The 21,025-nt window shown below is 48.0% G+C and overlaps 1 protein-coding gene and 1 long non-coding RNA gene across 2 annotated transcripts in view; one reads left to right on the plus strand and one right to left on the minus strand.

The window, feature by feature from the left end:
• SNTG2 (syntrophin, gamma 2) overlaps positions 1-21,025 on the minus strand; it is a 243,436-nt gene that overhangs the window by 160,048 nt on the left and 62,363 nt on the right. The window contains exons 6-7 of the mRNA XM_011960963.1: positions 6,938-7,025; positions 544-635 (exon numbers count right to left, since the gene is read on the minus strand). Coding sequence (XP_011816353.1) covers positions 544-635; positions 6,938-7,025 — 180 coding nt within the window. The remainder of the gene's footprint in view (positions 1-543; positions 636-6,937; positions 7,026-21,025) is intronic.
• Positions 13,972-14,624, plus strand: LOC105525363. The gene is made up of 2 exons (XR_001003911.1): positions 13,972-14,142; positions 14,272-14,624. It is a non-coding gene; the product is annotated as an uncharacterized LOC105525363 (long non-coding RNA).

The following is a 21,025-nucleotide window of genomic DNA, read 5'->3' on the forward strand; positions in this document are numbered from 1 at the left end:
AGCCCCATGCCCAGGGAGCTGCAGGTTCTCTTACAGCCCAGGCTTCTGAGGGAGGACGGTGGGAGCCCCATGCCCCAGGGAGCTGCAGGTTCTCCTTTTGCTCGAGTCTGGTTTCCTTGGGAGGGTGGATATTTGGAATGTGATTAAAACTCACTGCATTATACAGTGTTTATACCTCCTTAGGTATTTTCTGTTAAGAAATTCATGGGAGTCTCACAGAAGTTTCCTAAAAATAACCTGAACCCTTCCTACAGTCACAGTGATATGTAAGTCAGAGGCAGGACTCAAAGTATTCTTGCTTGTTCACTGCAATGCTGTGAATTATGAGCTTAAAATATCCTATAATGCAATCATGAGGGGTCCCACATGGGAGTAAATGTCAACAGAACAGCACCTTGAATCTGCGTTCTAAGTATTTCCTCTCAAACCACCACAGTTATCTTCACTGGGCAGCACAGTATCTTTTTAATTCTGTCTAGAGATTATCTCTGCGCTACTGACATTTCTGTTAAAATGAAATTTAATGAGAATCTATATGCTTACTGTGTTGCTGGAGTTTCCGTTCAGATGCAAACCGCTGTCAAAGAGGGGAGAGGAGGCCCCACTGCTGTGGTCGCTGGATGGCCCTGGGGACCCTGCAGCAAAACAAGAGAAGTTCCTTCCAATTGGTGCCTCGACAAAGCACACTGTGACCACGCAGTGACTTCAGTTCTACCTCTGCATGGGAAGTCACCAGCGCCAAAATGCCTGGTCACTCTCAGAGAAGCGGATGCCCAGTTACGGGCTGGGTCATCCCCAATGGCCTCTCACCTTCCTGCCGTGATATGGTTTCCTCACCAAGATCTGACCTCAGATTGAGGGGAGGGACCACTGCCGGCTCCCGTGAGGGCTCCCCAGGGTGGAGGGACAGCATCGGGAAGGTGTGCCCCTGGCAGCCCAGGCCCTCCCTGTCAACACGCCCCCCTGGAGTGGTCAGCACGAGGAGCCTTCTGTAATCTTGGTGTTCTCTTTTGAAAGGAGATGATCGTACCAGGCCACTCAAAAGGCTTTTTTTCCAGAGACGATATTGAAAAGCTCACACTCAAAGCACTTAGCACATTACAAGTAAAACAGGTGCTCATAACATCACTGCCCTGGAAATACAGGCTCGTGCAACCAGAGCTTACATCTGCTAAACAGACGCAAGCCAGTTCATAGATCTTCACGCTGCATGGATTACCCAGGGGACGCAGAGCGCTGTCATGCCGTTTCCAAAGTCCTGGGAACAGCTCAGGGAGAAAGGCTGTATTTGTTCCTTTATTGCCCTTCCCACCAACATCTTCAGGCTGGACTATAAGAGTGGGCTGCTCCCATGTGGCTTAGTGTTTCAGCCCAGCATTTCTGTGGTATTTCCACGTAAAGACAGATCCGTGAACACAGTAGCCTGACCATGCTAGATTCCCAGCCAGCTGGAACAGAGGCCTCCCAGCACGGAGAAAGGAGCCTTTGATGCATCCATGAGCGGAGACCAGGCCCTGTTGTTAGATCACCTGAGTGCCTGGAAAGAGGAAAGAAGCACTGAGAACAGCACTAGCAGGAGGACCTGTCACCAGCCAGCCATCAATCATCATAACCATGCGATGCTGTTGCAGAATGGAGGCTTGAACTGGCACACTGGCCTCTTGCAGGAAACACCCCTGTGAAGCTGAAGAAAGCCTGGTGGACACAGCTCCGTGCATTTGTATTTGGGATGCCCTGTTGTGCCATCTGCTTCCTGGGATTAAAGTGAAGATCAATCGTCATCACATATGCAAAGTCATAACGTGACCACCAGCCTCACTTGGTGCAGACAGGAACGCGATATGGCTCGGAGGCTCAAGACCCTCTGACCTCCAATCTGCCTCTGCAAATGTGACGTGCAACGTTCAGTGAGTTAACATGGCTCGTTGTTACCCTTTGTCCAGCTGTACGATGTCTACACAGACTCATATTTTCCGAAAACACTTCATACCATATTCCTTCGTGAAAATTAAGATATTGAGAAACTTTGAGAACTCTGGGGGAAATAAGAGCTGCTTAGCTTTGTTTAAAGGGTAGTTGTCAATTTTACTAGATGAGGAACTTTCCTTTTTCATTGACCACTGTTTACTGTCTGGTGAAGACTCTGCTGTGGACCAGCCTTCTGCTCCATACAGCACCCAGGGCGTTTCACGGGGTCGTTGCTGAGACAGCGCCTGAATCTGCCCTTTAGCGTTCAGAAGCACATTTCACTGTTATTTATTTGAAACTCTTTCCCAATGCCTGTTATTTTATATCTGTAATCACCGTATCAGTAATTTGAAAGGAAAATCAAAATATTTTTAATGACTGCAATCTTCTAACATCCCAAAGTCCATGCTGTAGACAAAGGAGACACATGGCTAATAGCAGCAGATCCAAGCTGCCATTGACTGAATGAGCAAACAGGTAAATAGTCAATAAATTTACATTTGACAGTCACACTTACACTCTAAATTTCTATACATTTATTTCTGATGAATGGGTATCTTGTCATCCATATCCCAGAACAGAAATGTGAATAGTTATAATATCTTTCTTCTATCACAAATAAAAGTCTATTATTTTTTAAAAAACCCAATATCAGGAATTCTCAATAAAAATGGATTTAGTTGGTGTCAAAAATAAACAATCGTATTAGAAAACATATGGTATATGATCAATGTTTATTAAAACACCTAATGTTGGAAAAAACTAACCCTAACCTATCAAAACTGCTTAGGTTACCCTCGGGCAACGCTGGTTGGAATGTAAAATGGTGTGGCTGCCGTGGAAAATACTTTGGCAGCCACTCAAAAAGCTGAGCCTAGAATCACCAGAGGACTCAGCAATTCCAGTCGGCGGCATCCACTCGGTGGGAGGTAAAGCATCTCTGAAGAAAAACGCATTCACAGATGCTCAAGGCGGTATAATTCACAATATCCCCCAAACAGAAGCAAGACAAACGCCCATCAGCTGATGAAAGGGTATGTACACGGGTCCATATACACAGACAAATTCCCTATGAGAGATGCTGTTCAGCTGGAAGAAGGCAGCACCGATGCCGCGACACTGGGGGCTGACTCGGAAACTACACTGAGGGAGGAGGCCAGACACAAAGGCTCCCATTGCGGGATTCCATTCACAGAAAACGTCCAGAGCAGGCAAATCCAGAGACAGGAAGGAGATTCCCGGCTGCCGCGGGCTGGGGTGGGGGGAATCGGGACTGACTGCTAATTGGGACAGGGTTTATTTGTGGGATGATGGAAATGTTTTGGAACTAGATAGTAGCAATGCCTCTACAACACAGTGAAATACTTAAAACTGCTGACGTGTTACTTTACAACGGTGAATTTTGTGTTGTATGAATTGTATCTTTATAAAAAGACCAAGAGCCTGACTTGTGAAAAATAAAAGCCTACTTTGACTCAGTCTCAAACGGCTATTTATTTTCTCTTTGATAAACGTTTTAGAATATGTGGAAGCTGGACATTTTCCGCACAGATCTGCTGTGATACGTACGCCCTTTCCCCACTCACTGGGGCTGCTCTGCAGTCAGAAGGTGAAGCCTGCTCGGGCACTGCAATTTTACCTTCACGGTGGGAATTCAGCAGAGGATGTTTCACCTGAATTTATGGAGAGATTACGGCTGCCGCGCTTAAATTGTTATAGATACTAAGATGTTAACGTTTTTTATTGTAAAGAATGAAATAAAAAGGAGAACAGACACTTACTGAATTAATGGGGATGCAGCACCCCTGGCCGACGTGATCTGCGCCCCAGGCTGCCCTTTCCTGCATGTGCCCAGTGACCTGTGGGGTGGTCGGTGCAGCCGGGCCCGTCCAGGCAGAGCAGTTAGAGTCAGCACAGCCCTGCTCGGGACGCGGGCAGCAACGCTCACAGAAGTCACCGGGTCAGTGGCAACGGGCCCCGGAGCCTGCGGGTTTCAGCGGAGCCCACGGACAGAAGTCAGGATGTCAATCTCTCGACAGAGACAGCCTTTGCCCCATGGGCTCAGGCACCAGAATTGCAAGAGCTGCCCATCCTCAGTGAAACACAGGCTCGGTGTTATCTCTAGGCAGGGGCGCACGGTGGGAACCTCCGCCTGGGGCACTTCCTCTGTGATCTGCTCTTGCAATGTTGCTGCTGCTGTTGCTTAAATTCTGCTGTTTCAACAGCAGCCGGGGAAGCTGGCTCAGACGCAGCACCCATCTCACTCTGCCTGTGAAGTCACCCTGCCCAAGAGAGAAGTCAGGAACGGCCCCAGGGTGAGTGTCCTCGGGCTCCCACGCCCACTTCGCAACACCAGAAAGCACCCCCTGCTTTCCGTCTGTCTCCTCCTTTATCTGTGCCAGCTCCGCCTGTCCAAGTCACTATCTTCTTTTCTTTTCTTTCTGGCAAAAATCTATGAAATGTCTTAGTTTCTTCCTTGGTGAGCCTGTATGGTCACAGCTGCTGCAGAATCCTCAGACACGCAGGCTGCCCCCTCGCAAGTGAGTCCTGCTCCCCCATCCGAGCTCACTGTTGGGCCTCGTGATGTGTGTCCGACACCCGAGTCTCCCTCCTGGCTCCAAGAACTATGGTGCAGCTCTCATCACGCCCACCCCCTTCCTGATTCACAGCAACGTTTCTCAAAACTCCAGGGGGTGCGCCACTGTGCCGCGTGTGACATTTCGCTCCCTTGAACTTTTGCCCGATTGCGAACATGTTCTGCCTCTACCGCCCTGGGAATGTTCGCCTTTCTCACGCACAGCCTCTCAGCACCCCTTACTCTTTTCCTCAAGAACCCTCCAGGTCCTCATCCATGCTCCCGTGGCTCCGTCTAGCAGAGGGAGTGGTCTCTGAGGATGGCAGGGCATGCAGTGAATCTTACTGATCCATGTTTAGTACAACAGCAGCAAGATGGATTTTCCTAAGATTGTGAATAGCACAGTTATCCTGCTGTGATCGATGGGAAACATGGAGTTGCTGAAAGTGATGTGTTCCCGGTTGCTCAGGAAGATGAAAGCAGAAGTCACGCTATGAGTCTAATGATGCTTTTGATCAAATGCTGACACAGGAAAAGTTCACGTGTCCCCCTTGCAGGGCTTGTGATGGCAGAGTGGCTCGCTTCCTCCGTGCCCTGCTGCTCACACCTGTGGCGGGGGTGCCATAGAGATGGGCAGGCTTTGGGGCTCTCACCCCATGGCAGCATGTAGGGGTGGATGTTTCCAGTTCCTGAAGCCCCACTGGGAGTATGTGTTCCAGGGTGTTCTTTTAGTTCTGCCGTCTGCAGGTGGCTTCCAGGCTTTACTTCTGCTGTCTGTAGGTGGCTTGTAGGCTTCACTTCTGCCATCTGCAGGCAGCTTCCAGGCTTTACTTCTGCCGTCTGTAGGCGGCTTGTAGGCTTCACTCCTGCCGTCTGCAGGCGGCTTCCAGGCTTTAATCCTGCCATCTGGAGGCGGCTTGTGTTAATCAGCTCAATTAGACCCTCTGTCTTATCACAAAGGCAGAGGACTGTCTGTATCCCGGGGTTCCTGCCTTAGCGTACCTGAAGAATCGGATCCCACGTGGGCTTGGAGGGTTGGCACAAGGTTTTATGGAGTGGTGGCAGTTCTCTGAAGATAGATGGAGAGCCAGAAGGGGCCTGGAGTGGCAAGGTGGTTTTCTCCTGGAGTCTCTTCCAACCACCCCAGCCAAACTCCACATCATTTTGCCAGTCGATAGCCTGCCAGCGTCTGCTGGTGCCTGTCAGCATGCTCTCCCACTCCTCTGTTCTTCTCGACGTCCAGCCACTTGTGTCTCTGCCCACTAGGGTCTTGGGGTTGTTTCAGGCACAGGATGGGGGCATGGTGGGCCAGGGTGGTATTGGAAAATGCAACATTTGGGTGCAAGAACAGGAATGCCTGTCCTCACTTAGGTCCATGGGCACAGGCCTGGGGGTGGAGCCCTCGACAGGGACCCGCCCTTCTCCTCCCAGCACTTCCCTGCCCCCGTCCTGTATCAGTGAAACACCCAATGCATGATCAGAACTCAACAACTCATGTGCCTGAGAGCTGCAGCCGGGCCACTCGGGGCAGGAGAGAAAGGAAGGCATTGACAAAGGGGACATCAATGGGAGAAAGAGAGAAAGTAAAACAGCCAGTACGACCCCCAGGGAGGGAAGCCGCTCCTTCCCATGAGACAGAGGCAGGAAGGTCAGGCCATCAGCCCCCATGGGAAGGAACCCGGCTGTCAGCTCGGCGGGAGGTCCTCATTCCATGTCGGATGCCAGGGGGTTTTAGCCACCAGCAGATGTTGACTTCAGGGGAGCCTGAGCCTTGCCTTCAAGGCCTTTCCTGATTACCCACGAAGAGAGGGCAGCGATGCCCTCTGCTAAATCAAAGGAACGGTGGTGACTCCAACCTTTACAAAGCCACGACAGATGAATGACATTAGAAAAAGTTACAACTATCTTCACTAAAACATTTTTCTAGATTTGGGGTTCATCACTTTCACATTGGGTCACAATTCAAGTATAATAGAGGATTACAAACTTTGTGCCAAAATATGTCAGGGCCTTCAGAGCATAAATTTACCACTATTTTCAATTTTTGCACTGAAAATTTCTCAGGTCAACATAGGTATTTCAAATGTAAACTTTGCTTGTATGTTAACATATAGATAAATACAATCACGGTGAGTTTGCACGAAGGAAGAACCACGTAGTTAAGTGACGAGAAGCATGGTCTGATAACACTTCTTTTAAAAAAAGCCCGTGGATGTGTTAAAACATACGTCATGGGAATACGTAACGCCACGGTGCCTGCCTATACTTTTCTTCTCTCTGAATGCACGCTCAGGAAATGATTAATATCCCAGTCCGTGCGGTAGCATTTGGATAAATAATGTGGCAAAAAAGGAATTTCTCCAGCACCCTAGAATTTCTCCTCTTCCCACTTACCTAACGGGAGCTTCAGAAACGCCGGCGCTTCCCTGAGATACTCAACAGTGATGGTAACTTCATCGCCAGCATTTCTCAGAAGATGCACCTGTCAATATGACAAAAAGAGCTACTTTACCACCACAAAAGAACCAGACACAGAATTAAAAAATAAAATCTGTCTGCCTCTCTTGTTTCCCAAGAATTCAAAGTTCATAGCTACCTCTGAAACACGGAGAACTTTGTGGGCTTCAGCTGGAGTAAACAGAGTGGTTATCACCTCCGAGGCCACCTGCCTCCCACATTCTATCTGCGTAAACAAGTGCATGAGTGAGCAGGGGTCTGCCCGTATCATCCACAACACCAGGCTCTCTGCATCCCTATGAACGCAATCTACCAGAAAATAATACCCTTGGAGAAATCAGTGTGTTACTACAAACACCCAGTGTTCAGTCAGTGGCAACACATGGATTAACTGTGGCACAACAAACCACAAATACGAATTTAAAGATTTAAATGATGCTTTAGTTCTCAGTAAATTAGTGGCTATCATTTCACAAGGATGGAACTTAGTTCTGTGCTGAAACTTCAAATTATACTCACTGTTTTAGTCACCTCACATACAATCCCGTATGTTTCAACACAGCATCTAAAATCAGCTTTTTGTGCACAATGTATTTGCCATTGTTTAAATCTGACTGACACACTAAAAGTCTAGATGCTACAAAGCTGTGTGTGTCAGAATTCACTGCACCTGCACCTGTGTCTTCCCATAATGCATAACCCTGCTCTGCCGTGTCCTCCTCTGAGGCCAGGCATAGCCCACCCCGCCCTCTCCTCTACACAGAGCCTGCCAACAATTTGGACAGGTTCCTACCTCACTTTGTCCTCCTGGGCCAGGCATATCCTACCTCACCCTCTCCTCTACATGGAGCCTGTCCACAGTCTGAGCAGATTCCTGCCCTACTTCATCCTCCTAGGCCAGGCATAGCCCACCCCGCCCTCTCCTCTACACAGAGCCTGCCAACAATTTGGACAGGTTCCTACCTCACTTTGTCCTCCTGGGCCAGGCATATCCTACCTCACCCTCTCCTCTACGTGGAGCCTGTCCACAGTCTGAGCAGGTTCCTGGCCTACTTCATCCTCCTAGGGCAGGCGTATCCCACTTCGCCCTCTCCTCCACACAGAGCCTGCCCACAGTGGGCAGGTCCCTACCTCACTTCATCCTCCTAGGCCAGGCGTAACCCACCTTGCTCTCTCCTCTACATAAAGCCTACCCACAGTTTGGGCAGGTTCCTGCCCTACTTCATCGCTCCCTCTGACCTTTCCTCCTCATTTCTTCAGTCACTTTCTCTGCCCGTCATTGCCTACCTGGAGGACTACGGTTCTGCACAGCTCCCTAAGACCTTTGGTGTAGCTTGGGTGGGTTTTGAAGACTGGATTTAGAAAGTTTGAAAGTTCCCATGGCCTGAGATCCAACATAAATGCCTTCCTATTTCACCTGAGGACATTTCCATCTGGCATGGCCGGTCTACCTCTATCACTGGTGCTCCCTCCTGGCCCTCTGAGCCACCCCACCCCAGCCATGCCTGTGGACAACCTTACATATGTCGGTGCTTTCACATAGATCTTGACCTCATAGGACAGCCTCATCCCTTTTACCTCATGAAATCCCACTAAAAATTCCAGACTGGAAACAGCAGAACTGCGGAAACGCTCCCCTAATGCCACTGAGCATTTTCAACATCCTTTCTTCTCCCTCCCCTCGTCCACTTCCATGTGGCTGGTGACCCTGTGCTGAAGGCCTCCAGGTCGCAGGTGCTGTTGGCAGGCTTCATATGCCACCCACTTCCTGTTGGGAGACCTAACACGCTCACCTCCTGTTGGGAGGCTTCACATGCCCACTTCCTGTTGGGAGGCTTCACACGCCCACTTCCTGTTGGGAGGCTTCACACGCCCACTTCCTGTTGGGAGGCTTCACATGCCCACTTCCTGTTGGGAGGCTTCACAGGTCTGCTTCCTATTAGGATGCTTCACACACTTACTTCCTGTTGGGAGGCTTCACAGGCCTGCTTCCTGTTGGGATGCTTCCCACACTCACTTCCTGTTGGGTCCCTCACAAGCCCACTTCCAGTTGGGAGGCTTCACATGCCCACTTCCTGTGATCCTGCATCACTGCCTTCCTGTCATGCTCCACAGGCTGGGCCCCCCATAGGGCTAAGCCAGGCCTCTCCCACTGGCTGTCTCCAAGGTGTCTTTCCTCCACTGCTGTTCAGTACAGGTGCACCCTTGGGAGACGCCTGTCTCCAACGTCCACACCCTGTCTTCACACAGGTTGCTGCAGTGCAAAGTGACTGTGAAATAGAAGCCCTCCTCTGACCAACTCCCAGAAAGTATCAAAGCTTAACCACTAGCAGATTTGTCTGACCCTATCCTCCCTCCTGCACAAGATCCTGGAGAAAACTACCAAATCTGAATTTTCTTCTCCTCTTTGGTGAAAAGAAGTAGAACCGAGGCTCTCCTTTGACGAACGGGGTTCATGATGGCGACGACAGCCTTCCTTTCTACGTGGAAGGGCTGGAATCTCGCAAGGCCCTGAAAGCCCTCATCCCTGGAGGTGCAGAGTGTGCAGTGTGGGAGGGGAGATCACACAGACCTCCACTGTCCACTGTCCAGCCACCTCCCAGCAAGTGACGGCCACTGTAATACTGTAGTTGTCCCGGGAGCTCAGTGCAGTGTAATTTTAAAAGAGCAAAATGTCACCAGGACAAGAACAGTTTGAGATTCATAAAACTCACCATGCCCCATCCTTAAACAGGCTGCCCTCCTCCCAAAGGACCAGGCCACGCATAGCTCCCCTATGTGAGTCTGTCCCCCAGCCAGTGTGCCCGAAGTCCTTGTTGGAAATCATCGAGGTCTGTGTGGACACCTCCCTACCCACCTCCATACCTGAGGTAAGTGAGTCTATTCAGTGATTTTCACCAGTTTTTCTGGAGAATGACTGTGGACTGAAGCAGGAAAATCTGCCATCCCTTGCTTACAGGAATTTGCACTTATCACAATGGACAATTTTGTCAGAAGTAACAGAACTCATCAATAGAGAGAGGCAGAGTAGCCTGAAAACGTTGAGCACTTTTAATTAAAGATTGGACTTCGCTTCAATTTATTATTAATTTTTAATCCCAAATGTTTACCTTGCCTTGATCTTTTTGGGACTTTAAAATACCCGAACAAGACAAAGGCATTCAATTTGTTATCAGTCTTATCTTTTATTTAGTTTGAAGCATATTTGTGGTGTATGAACAAAATAATTGAATGTTGACCATTGATGCTACTAAATTCAACCAATGCCTTCCTGGAGATTTCTCCCTCCTGGAATCACGGCCCTAAGCCTGATGGCACAGGGAGAGACCCTGGCCCACACCTGCCCAGAGGGCAGCCTCCTTGTGCCCACAGCAGCAGTCACTGCTTTTTGCAGCAAATTAACACCAGTAGCCATGGCCTGGAGGATTTCCCCTTTTCTGTCTCTCTCTCTTTCTCTTTCTCTCTCTCTCTTTCAACACAGCATCTAAAATCAGCTTTTTGTGCACAATGTATTTGCCATTGTTTAAATTTGATTGACACACTAAAAGTCAATGCTTTAAAAAAAAAAAGATGCTCTCCTTTTTTTTTTTTTTTTTTGACTGGGTCTTGCCCTGTCACTCAGGCTGGAAGGCAGTGGTGCAGTCATAGCTCACTGCAGCCTCGACCTTCTGGACTCAGGTGATCCTCCCACCTTGGCCCCGTAGTGCTAGGATTACACGTATGAGCCATCATGCCTGGCCTCTCCCCACCTCCACCTGCAGCCCCCATTCCAGTGCACACCTGTTCCGTGCTGACAAAGTCAGGGTAGGAGGATGTGTTTCAACCTCCAATTCACCAGCATGTCAAGTTCTGACAGGTAACCAAGTCCATTTCTTCCTTAGAAAGGAGCCAGCTATGAAATGAAATCTCTCCACACTTGTAAAATGACTCTGAAGCCATTGGATTCCCTGCGGTGTTTGAGTCAGCTCAGCCATGCCTGGTGGCTTCCCAGGAGCAGAGGTTCCTTCCTCGGAATTCCGGAGGCTCGGAGTCCGTGATCAGGGGCCAGCATGGGGTTCCTGGTGAGGGCCTGGCCCTCTGGCTGTGTCCTTGTGTGGTGGAGAGGGGAAGTGCGCTCCAGAGGGCCTCTTCTTACAGGGCACTGATCCCGTCACCAGGATGCCATCTTCATCACCTTGTCTCACCCTAGTCACTTCCAGAGGCCCTGTCTCTGTCTCCTGACACCCTCATTTAGGGGTTAGGGCTTCGACTGTGAATCTGGGGGGACACAAAGTCCAGTCCGAAACAGGGCTGGTGAGCAGCCCAGGACACAGCGCTGGTGACCTCAGTGCAGTTCCTCTGCGGAGTCGCAAACTCGGCCTGTTGATGGAGGCTTCCAGGGGAGCAGAGAAGAGCACGCCACACAGTTCTACACACAGCAGCCTCGGGTTAACGTAGCTTGAGTTTTAATTAGAAATATAACACATTTGATAGTTTAGATATGAAATAATACAACATATGCAATGAAAGAGTCTGATTTTTCTACCCATGAGATCCCTAGTCTGACCCCTCAGAGACAACTGATGCTGGGATGTTGTGTGTGTTCTGGAAATTCTATGCCTTTGTAAGAATGTTTTCTCGTTTGAGGGCAGTTTGATCATATTGATCAGGTATACAATGTATGTGCATTTTTTTTTTTTTTTTTTTTTTTGAGACGGAGTCTTGCTCTGCTGCCCAGGCTGGAGTGCAGTGGCCAGATCTCAGCTCACTGCAAGCTCCGCCTCCCGGGTTCCCGCCATTCTCCTGTCTCAGCCTCCCGAGTAGCTGCGACTACAGGCGCCGCCACCTTGCCCGGCTAGTTTTTTTTTTTTATTTTTCAGTAGAGACGGGGTTTCACCGTGTTAGCCAGGATGGTCTCGATCTCCTGACCTCGTGATCTGCCTGTCTCGGCCTCCCAAAGTGCTGGGATTACAGGCTTGAGCCACCGCGCCCGGCCTGTATGTGCATTTTAATCCAGCAACCACACGTGTAGATGCATGAGTATGTGGGAATAAAGAGGTCAGTACAAGAATTTTCATATACGATGTACACTATGTATCCCATTTATTTGCCCCATTTTCACTTAAACAGGCCCTGAACTCTGTTAGACATGATTCTTTATCTAACACATCTTGCAGCTTACCCCGTATTCTTCATGCATTTCTAGGCTTTCTCATGGATGCAGTGTTCCATTTTACGAATGTTCTGTCACTACTTCAATGAATCCTCAATCCTCAAATTCCTGTTTAGTTTCTTAGTCCCTCCCCTTTCATCCCTAATCTTATTTTAATGAATATTTCTTCATCAGTCTTTTCAGAGGCCTCTGCATCTTGCGTTATTACAAACCCACCTTGGGAGACACAGTTTTGTTATTATTTTCTCTGACTTGTCCTCTATGTTTTCTCTTCTACAAATTCGCATCTTCATTTTTATTATTTCTTTCTCTTTTGCTCCTGCAGGCTTCTCTGTTGCTCTTGCTTCAGATTCTTAGGTGACAACATGGCTCTTTTCTTCTTTGCTTTCTTGTTTTCTAATAAACATATCTACAAATTACCAGTCTTCCCTTAAGCCCTACTTAACTGTGTTCCACAAATTTTGATACAAAGTTCTTCAATATTTTTCATGTTAGTACTGTGTATTTTTTCCTTTACGTTTTCTTTTTACACCAGTATAGCTATTTTTAAAGTTTCCAGAAGTGTGGATATTTTTAAAAGCGTTTTTCATTTTGTTTACTAGATATGATCTGTGTTGCATTTCTTCTTGGGTTCCTTGTGACCTAAATAACTGTGAATGCCCCACATGCTCTGGGAAAAAATGTGCGTTTATGTTGAACAAAGACCCATGAGAACAATCACAGTCACACACATACACACCTTCCCCACATACACACACATACACACACCACACTCCCACATGAACACTCATGTACTCACATTCAGATGTAATTCCACATACACACTCACGCACTCACACACATTCAGACATAATTCCACACACACACACCCCCATGCATACACATGGACATGCATGAACACAGGTACACACATGCACAGACACACACGTGCACACACAGGTACACCTGTGGACACATACATGCACACACAGGCACACACACACGGACACACCCACATGCTGCCTTCCTCTCCTCTGTGATCTGCCATCCACCCCACTTTAGTAACACACTCCAAGGCCTTGTATTAGACCTTGCTGTTATCAACATCTGCAAGGGTTCTTACTTTAAATCCAGCACCCAACTACCACGTCTGTCTTCCGGTGTGCTCCCTGGAGCCCTCCTGCACACACGACACTGCGGTCCTTTGGAGACTCAGCACGACCGGCAACAGCAGCTCTCTCTTGTTCTTACTATGCCGCAGCCTTACGTTCCCCTTTATTTAGGCTAAATTCCAAGATCCACCCCTGTAGCCTTTCCCTGCACACACCTTTAACTCCCTCACCCCCCTGGCCATACTGTGCCTGTCTGCCCCAAATCCCAACCATGGTGAAATGCAACTCCCCAGAAAATACACTTTGGCGTGCTTACACATAGGTCACTTGAAACACGATTTGGAAATGTGCACGGATGTGTTATTCAATTGTCATGAACCCTCTTCTCTCTTTCTCACTTCTGTTTTACAGAAGCTGAGCACAGGAGCAAGGCACCTGGTGTGTCTCCTCTGCATTCTTCCCCCACCAGAAATGGAGCGTGGTCCGTGTGGACAGTCACATCCCATTAAATCATCCTCTTTCCTTGAACCACTTGTCATAGTGTACTGAGATGCAGATACATTTTAGAAAATAATAATTTTCCACTTTTCTATGTACATTTTAAAATCCTTCCTTCACATGAACTTGGGCGAGTAAAGGGAAGGTTTAGTTCATGAATAAGTTCCCTAAATTAGTTTTAAAACCAGGACACTTTTATTGTATTTTATTAGAAATGATTCAAGTATCCCTACATACTGCCATAGTCAGCAGCACATCATTTAACACAAAAAACAGCAGTTTATGCAACTGGGCCCTTTGAGCATGACGCTGACTCTATTAATCGCCATGAGCCCCGACCTGAGTGTGCACTGCCAGGAATGTCTACACGATGGGCCATACCAAACCTGCTGCCGGCCAAGGTAACTTTGAAACGCTATCGTTTGTGCCTAGAGCAATGCCAAGGTAACTTTGAAACGCTAACGTTTGTGCCTAGAGCAATGCCAAGGTAACTTTGAAACGCTAACGTTTGTGCCTAGAGCAATGCCAAGGTAACTTTGAAACGCTAACTTTTGTGCCTAGAGCAATGAGACTTTTAAAGAAAACTGCCTGAGGCAAACTCCTTCTTCCTTATTAACTGATGCATAAAATATCTATCTATAGCTTTAGCATCCTTCAAAAACCTCCCAGAGCATTGCGGTGCTGGGCTCATATCACCCGCGGGGCAGGCTGAGTACATTCATACAGCACATCTCTAGTCTGTGCACACCAGAAGCTCAGTTATTTCCAGAGTCTGAAAAAATCTCTGTGACCTCAACCGAGAAAAACTCCACTGTAGTTCTCCATGGACAATAATTTAACTCATTTCTGCTTAAATACACTATGTTAATAAGGAAACAGATCTCAGCCTATGAAACTCTTCATTCTTAATGAGTTTGCATTCTCGTTGCCAGTATCCTTTCAACATTTAAACTCAGTCTCTGTTATACATAAGGAATCTACTTATGGACGCGAGGGACATGCGTAGCCCTGGACTTTTTCTAAATGTGAAGGCCTCTTCGTGGACACTTTCCCTCCTGTCTGGCTTCCTTGTGCACATGTGAGTGTCTGGGACGGTTTTACCAAGTATGCAGGAGCTGCAGTGCCAGGGTGCATTTCAGCTGCACCTCTGGGTTCTGTAGGGGTCAGGGGTAGCGCCAGGGCAGGACTCGATGTTTCCTGCCAAACTTACCAAGTCACCAGTGATACATCCAGTGGATCAGCACTGGTGGCCACTCTGCAGGGTGCTGGGAGTGAAGGGATGGAGGGGAAAGGAAGGTGAGGTGTGGAAGGAGCTGAGTCAGGAAGAAGCCGAGTTTTGACTATTTCTGCCAAATCGTAGTGTGTGGGATTGAACTGCGCATGGGGTGTGCTGAGTGAATCCACGCAGGGACCTGCAGCTTCCTATGTGTGGGATTGAACTGCGCATGGGGTGTGCTGAGTGAATCCACGCAGGGGCCTGCAGCTTCCTGGAGCAAACGACTTTTCCTGTCTGCGTTCCCCACGGACTCACGTTTCTATGGATAACCAGGGAAGGAGTTTAAGATGCCCAGACTGGCCTCCAAGGGTCTCACTGCCCACGTTCCTCAGCCACACTCCCAATCACTGTGAAAATATCTTGGTTTCGCCAGGAGCTGCCACCCTGCGCTGGAATCTTTATTCTGAGCATCTTGGGTCCTCTTTCACTGCAGGCCCGTTCATTTCCCACCACCACGAAGGCAGAGCTCAGCCACCCACGTCTCAGATGACAGCCCAAGCATCACCTCACTGTCTCCAGCCCAGACCTCACTGCCTCCTCCTCAAACCGAACCCCGTGGCCCCTTGTCCTTCTGCCCTCACCTGTCATGGTCACTGGTTCAGAAACAAGGGACTCAACTCCAGGTCTCCTTCTGCTCTGTGGCTGGAGAAAAACGTAACTGCTGGCTGGTTAATCTCTAAATTCATGACTCTTCACTCCGGGGACTCTAGAGCAGGGCAGGACACGTCCGACCTGTTCTCCCTCCCTATCCCAAGATGGATGTTTCCTTCCTTCTCCTCACTGAAGCCTCCACCTGTTCAGCTGCTGATCACAGCTCTCAGTTCAACGTGCTGATAAAAGTGAGCATCTCTGTGTACTCCCGCTCTGCCGACTTGCGGTGCCCGAGGCCTGTTCTGTCTCCACACCCCCCGCAACAGAAGAGCTGGCCTCGATCTATCTAGGGCCACAGGAATCTCTCCCTTCGAGCCTCTGTCCCGTGCGTTCGCCTTGTCCTACATCACAACGTTTCCTTTATCTGGCTTCCTTCCCTTCAGAGCAGTCCCTGCCATGGAACCCTTCTACCATGAGACCCTTCCTTAGTGCAACATTCATGGGTGGCCCTGTGCCATTTCTCTGTTCCTTTCCACAGCAAAATGCTTTTAAGAACTTGTTTGTGCTCCATCTACCCCTTGGTCTCTTGCTGTTGGCTCCTCAGTGGGGTTCCTTTGTCTGCAGTGTCCTATCCTGGCCTGGCCTGGCCTTCTGGGGGTCCCCTCTGTCTGTTGGCCCTGCGCTGCTTCCTAAGCTCTGAACGCGGGGGTCCATGAGGAGCAGTGCTTGCACTCCTGCTACTCTGGGTGGCCATCACCCCTACACACTCACTTCCAGCCCAGGGCTCTCAAGTCCACGTGTGTCTGCACCCCTCCCACGTTGGATCTTCAGCCTGTGCCGCCCATCTCAAAAGCTGGCACCTCTGCGAAGCTCTTTACTCAGTCCCAAGCTTGGGGGTGATTGGGAAACCTTCTCGGAGCCCCGCTTGGCCCAGCAGCAGGACCCCCAAGCAATGGGAGAGGCACCTGCAGGTGGCCGTCTCTCTCTCTGTCACCCACCACAGCCGGAGCTGACATCCAGATTCTTGCACACAGGGCCCCAGGGGCTCTGAGCTCAGCCCTGAAATTCAGACTTGCACTGAAATTGCTGCCTCTCCTTTCCGTATTAACCTTCTGAATTTACTGGTTGAAGTATTTCTCTGGTAGACAGAATATGCTTGTGTCTGTGTGTGTGTACACATGTGATGCAGGGCATGTATGTGTCGTGTGTACACGTGTGTGATGTGGGGCATGTCTGTGTGGTGTGCATATGTGTATATGCGTGTGGTATGAATGTGTGTGTACATGTGGGTATGTGTGTGTGGTGTGGGTATGTCCATGTATATTTGCATGCTGTTTATGTGTGTGTTGTGTGTGTGGTCTATGTGTGTGTATGAGGTGTGTCTACGTGTGCGTTTGTATATGTGGGTATGTGTGTATGTTTAGTGTGTGTGTTGTGTGTGATTTGTGTTTCTGTGTGTGGTGTGTATGTATATATGTGTGGTGTATGTGGTATGTGTCTTTGTGTGTGTGTGGTGTGTGTTTCTGTGTGTGGTATGTTTTCGTGTTGTGTATATGTGGTATGTGTGTGTGTGTGGTGTGTGCATGTCTATGTGTTGTTTGTGTGCGTGTATATGTGTGGTGTATGTGGTGTGTGTGGGACGTATGTGTTGGAGGTAGAAGGAAGGTGGGCTCTGAGTTTCAGAGCCAGTAGGAGAGTCCATTTTCCTTAAATAGGGAGAATTAATCTCGTTTACATTTACTGCTACGATATTTTAATTTATGGAGCTTGCTGATCCATTAGACATGCAGTGGTATTTGATGAGAATTTCAGTAAACTTCCAGAATAATTCAATGACAAGTTGTCACGGTCACGATGCTGGAGGTGCTCCATCCCTCACTTTTTCTCTTCTTATGCCCCTTTGCTGTTCATTTTATCCCACCTACATTGTCTCTGTCACACTTGCTCCTTAACACAACATTCTCATCATTTTTCAACATATATGTAGAACTTTCTATTTTATAAATTGTTAACTTTTATGTTTTCATTCATAAGCTCAATCTTATTAAACATCTTCCGATAGAAAGCCGTGTGCTCTGGGGTCCTGTCCCGCTTACCTTAAAATTGGAAGGACAGGTGGCACAACTGGACCCTGCGGGAAGACGCCATCTCCAGGCCCATGCCAGGGCCTCAGCCACAAGTGAGGGCAGCTGCAGCCAATGCCTCTGGTGGTCCCCAGTGTCAGCCTCCGTGGGGCTGGGCCCTCCCCCCACACCCCCATGCTCCTCCTGCCTCTCCCTGCGCCCTTTCCCTATGCCCCCATCAAGCCCCCTGTTGGCTCCTGGCCCTCTTCCTCATTGGCTCAAGACACTTTGCATCTGCTAAGGTTTTCTGCAACTTTTAAGATTTCCTGTTTTTTTCTTACATAAGTAAAATTCCGTTTTTAAAAAGAGATTTCTGTTCGACTTTTGTATTTCATAGCTGGTTCCTGGAAGTCCTCTTGTTGGATCTTAAATACACACATCCACCCAGAAGCCACATCTGCTCTCTGGTACAGCAAAGTCCCTATTTTAGCAGTTGCCAACCTCAGGCCAGCTCTCATGGGCATTGTGCCCAAGCTGATGCACTTTGATTTTTGTTCAAAGTTAGGAAAATGTATTTAGTCTTCAATCACCCGCACTGAGAAATAGCTAACATTTTCAGCATCAATAATGTTTCATTTCCTTAAATAACTTGCATTTTACTGCTCTGTGAAATTAGTTATTATCCACTTGTCTTTGGAGAGATTATTTGTAAAACATGAACAAGTTATTGCCAGGGAATAATTAAATCCACAGAATTTAAGTCACTCTATGCACTTAGACAAGTGCATTTAAGCTTTTCTGTGAGGCTTTCCCTTTGTGGAGCCACCATCCCTGGGCATGAGATGACTGTGTATGCACTTTTGAGACATTTCGCTGATATTCCTAATTGTATACTATTTTCTTTATAATTCAGAGGCAGATCCTTTTGATGTGTCATTCAAACAGCGATAATGCAATCTTTTAAAATGTAGGTCTTTTCCTGCACATAGTTTTAAATAACCGTCATGTAACAAGATGTCACGGTTTCTTACTGGCTATAACTGTTAGTTTCCTGTGGTCAACTTGGCTGGGCAGTGCCCAGTTATCCAACCAAACACCAGTCGAGGTGCTGTTGTGAAGGCTTTTTTTTTTTTTTTTTGAGACGGAGTTCAGCTCTTGTCGCCCAGGCTGAAGTGTAGCGGTGTGATCTCGATTCACTGCAACCTCCGCCTCCTGGGTTCAAGCAATTCTCCCACCTCAGCCTCCTGAGTAGCTGGAATTACAGGTGCCCTCCACCACACCTGGCTAATTTTTGTATTTTTAGTAGAGATGGCATTTCACCATGTTGGCGAGGCTGGTCTCGAACTCCTGACCTCAGGTGATCCGCCTGCTTTGGCCTCCCAAAGTGCTGGGATTACAGGAATGAGCCACCATACCTGGCCTTGTGAAGGTATTTTATACATGTGGTTAACATCTACGATCAGTTCACTTTAAATGAAATTACCCTCAATAATGTTAAGTTGGGTCCTTAAGATCAAAACATGAGATTTCTCTGAGGAAGAAGAAAATCCACCTGCTGGATAAAGGCTCAGATCCTCTCAGGAGTTTGCAGACTGAGGTGCTGAACTACAAATGTTATACATAGACACACATAGATGCATACATGTGCACACACACACTACACACATATGTGTGCACACATTTACACATGCACACACACGTGCACATATACGGAACATACACATCCACAAACATGCAGACGTAAACACATACTGCACATGCCCCTGGATATGCACACATATATGCGGTACACACACGTACACACGTATATGCACTCCAGCATGCAGCCTCACACGTACATGCGTGTGCACATACAAACGTATACACATGTGTATCCAATATCTTTCCTACTTGCTCTGCTTCTCTGGTAGAGCCCTAACCAATCCTTTATCAGCTATCATCAAATAATACTTGAAATGAGAGTGGTAGATTGTTCATAATTTGAACTGAAGGTTCATTGCTCTACCCTACATCTTCACACAAATTGAAAGTGGACGCCATGATTGACTGACTGCCTGGCCTGTAACCATCTAATGAGGAGTCAACACATTGATGATCTATAATATAAGCCCTTTATAAATCCAGATAAATAATGCTAGAATTATACACGATGTGTAAAACAAAACAAAAAAAATTCTATTATGTGGTTAACAAATGAAGGACAGTAAATGTTTACATACTTAATATTTGAATAATTGTTCTCTAGATACGTTTCAGAATTTAGTAAATTGAGTATATTATAGTAGAAATGACTTAGAATTGAGCAAATCTGTTTTCAATTCTGAGTTCTCATGCTTAGTGCTCTTGAAAACCTGAATTACACCCCCTTATACATGAGGGCTGGTCACCCATTTTCTCCAGTCGCTATGAGGATTAGGTAAAATCGTGTGAGCAGGTGCCCTGCAGCGTGTGAGCAGCTGCGCTCATCTGCATCATCACCAGGTTCATGAGAGTGACAAAATGAAGAGAAGTGCGGCACGAACGGGTAAAGGGCGAGCAGCAAATCCAGGACGCAAAGGCGCTCAGAGCAGCCTAAAGAATAATACAAGTCATAAAAATCTAAATATGAGCAGGAAAGCATTGAGGATGCCTAGAATGGAAGAAACACGCAGAGGTCACAGGGAAAGGGCACACGTGGGCATCGCGCTTCAGTCTAGGGGGAAAGCTGCGGTCTGGTGTCTGGTGTTCCTGCAGAAAGAGTGAGGCTGGGTGTGGAAACAGGTGGAAGGGTCTCAACATTTGTTATCAGAAGGTAGCACCCTGAAAACGAAACATTAGGAGAAGTTTGAGCCAAACAAGCAGCAAACAACAAAGCAACAACAAATGGCAAAGCCCTCTGCTATACACAGGTGTGAGGCACCCCCAGCCCTCAGGTGTGCACAGGTGTGGGGCACCCCCGGCCCTCAGGTGTGCAAAGGTGTGGGGCACCCCCAGCCCTCTGCTGCATACAGGTGTGGGGCACCCCCAGAGACAGCCTGCAGCACCAGGGTCCTGTGCACACCTTGACCCCAGAGCTGGTACAGATGGGACCACAGCCTGATTGCAGCCTGCACATGCCTTCCATTGGGGGTGAAGACAGTTCATTTCCACAGTATGAGAACAACTGAAGGAACAGTAACTGTGCCATTAAGTCTGGTTTCTTCCAAAATCATGCACTTTCACCAGTATTTTCCACTGTATGTCGTAGCACATATTCTATACTTTTCTACCTCAGAGGTAATTGGAGGTTTTGACAAAACCACTCCCAAATTTGACAAATCAAATGCATCACCCAGAGAGTGGCAGTCACTGAGCCAGGGATAGCACAGGTGAGAA

This window comes from Colobus angolensis, unplaced genomic scaffold (genome assembly GCF_000951035.1).
Source record: "Colobus angolensis palliatus isolate OR3802 unplaced genomic scaffold, Cang.pa_1.0 Scaffold53, whole genome shotgun sequence".
Lineage (NCBI taxonomy): Eukaryota > Metazoa > Chordata > Mammalia > Primates > Cercopithecidae > Colobus > Colobus angolensis.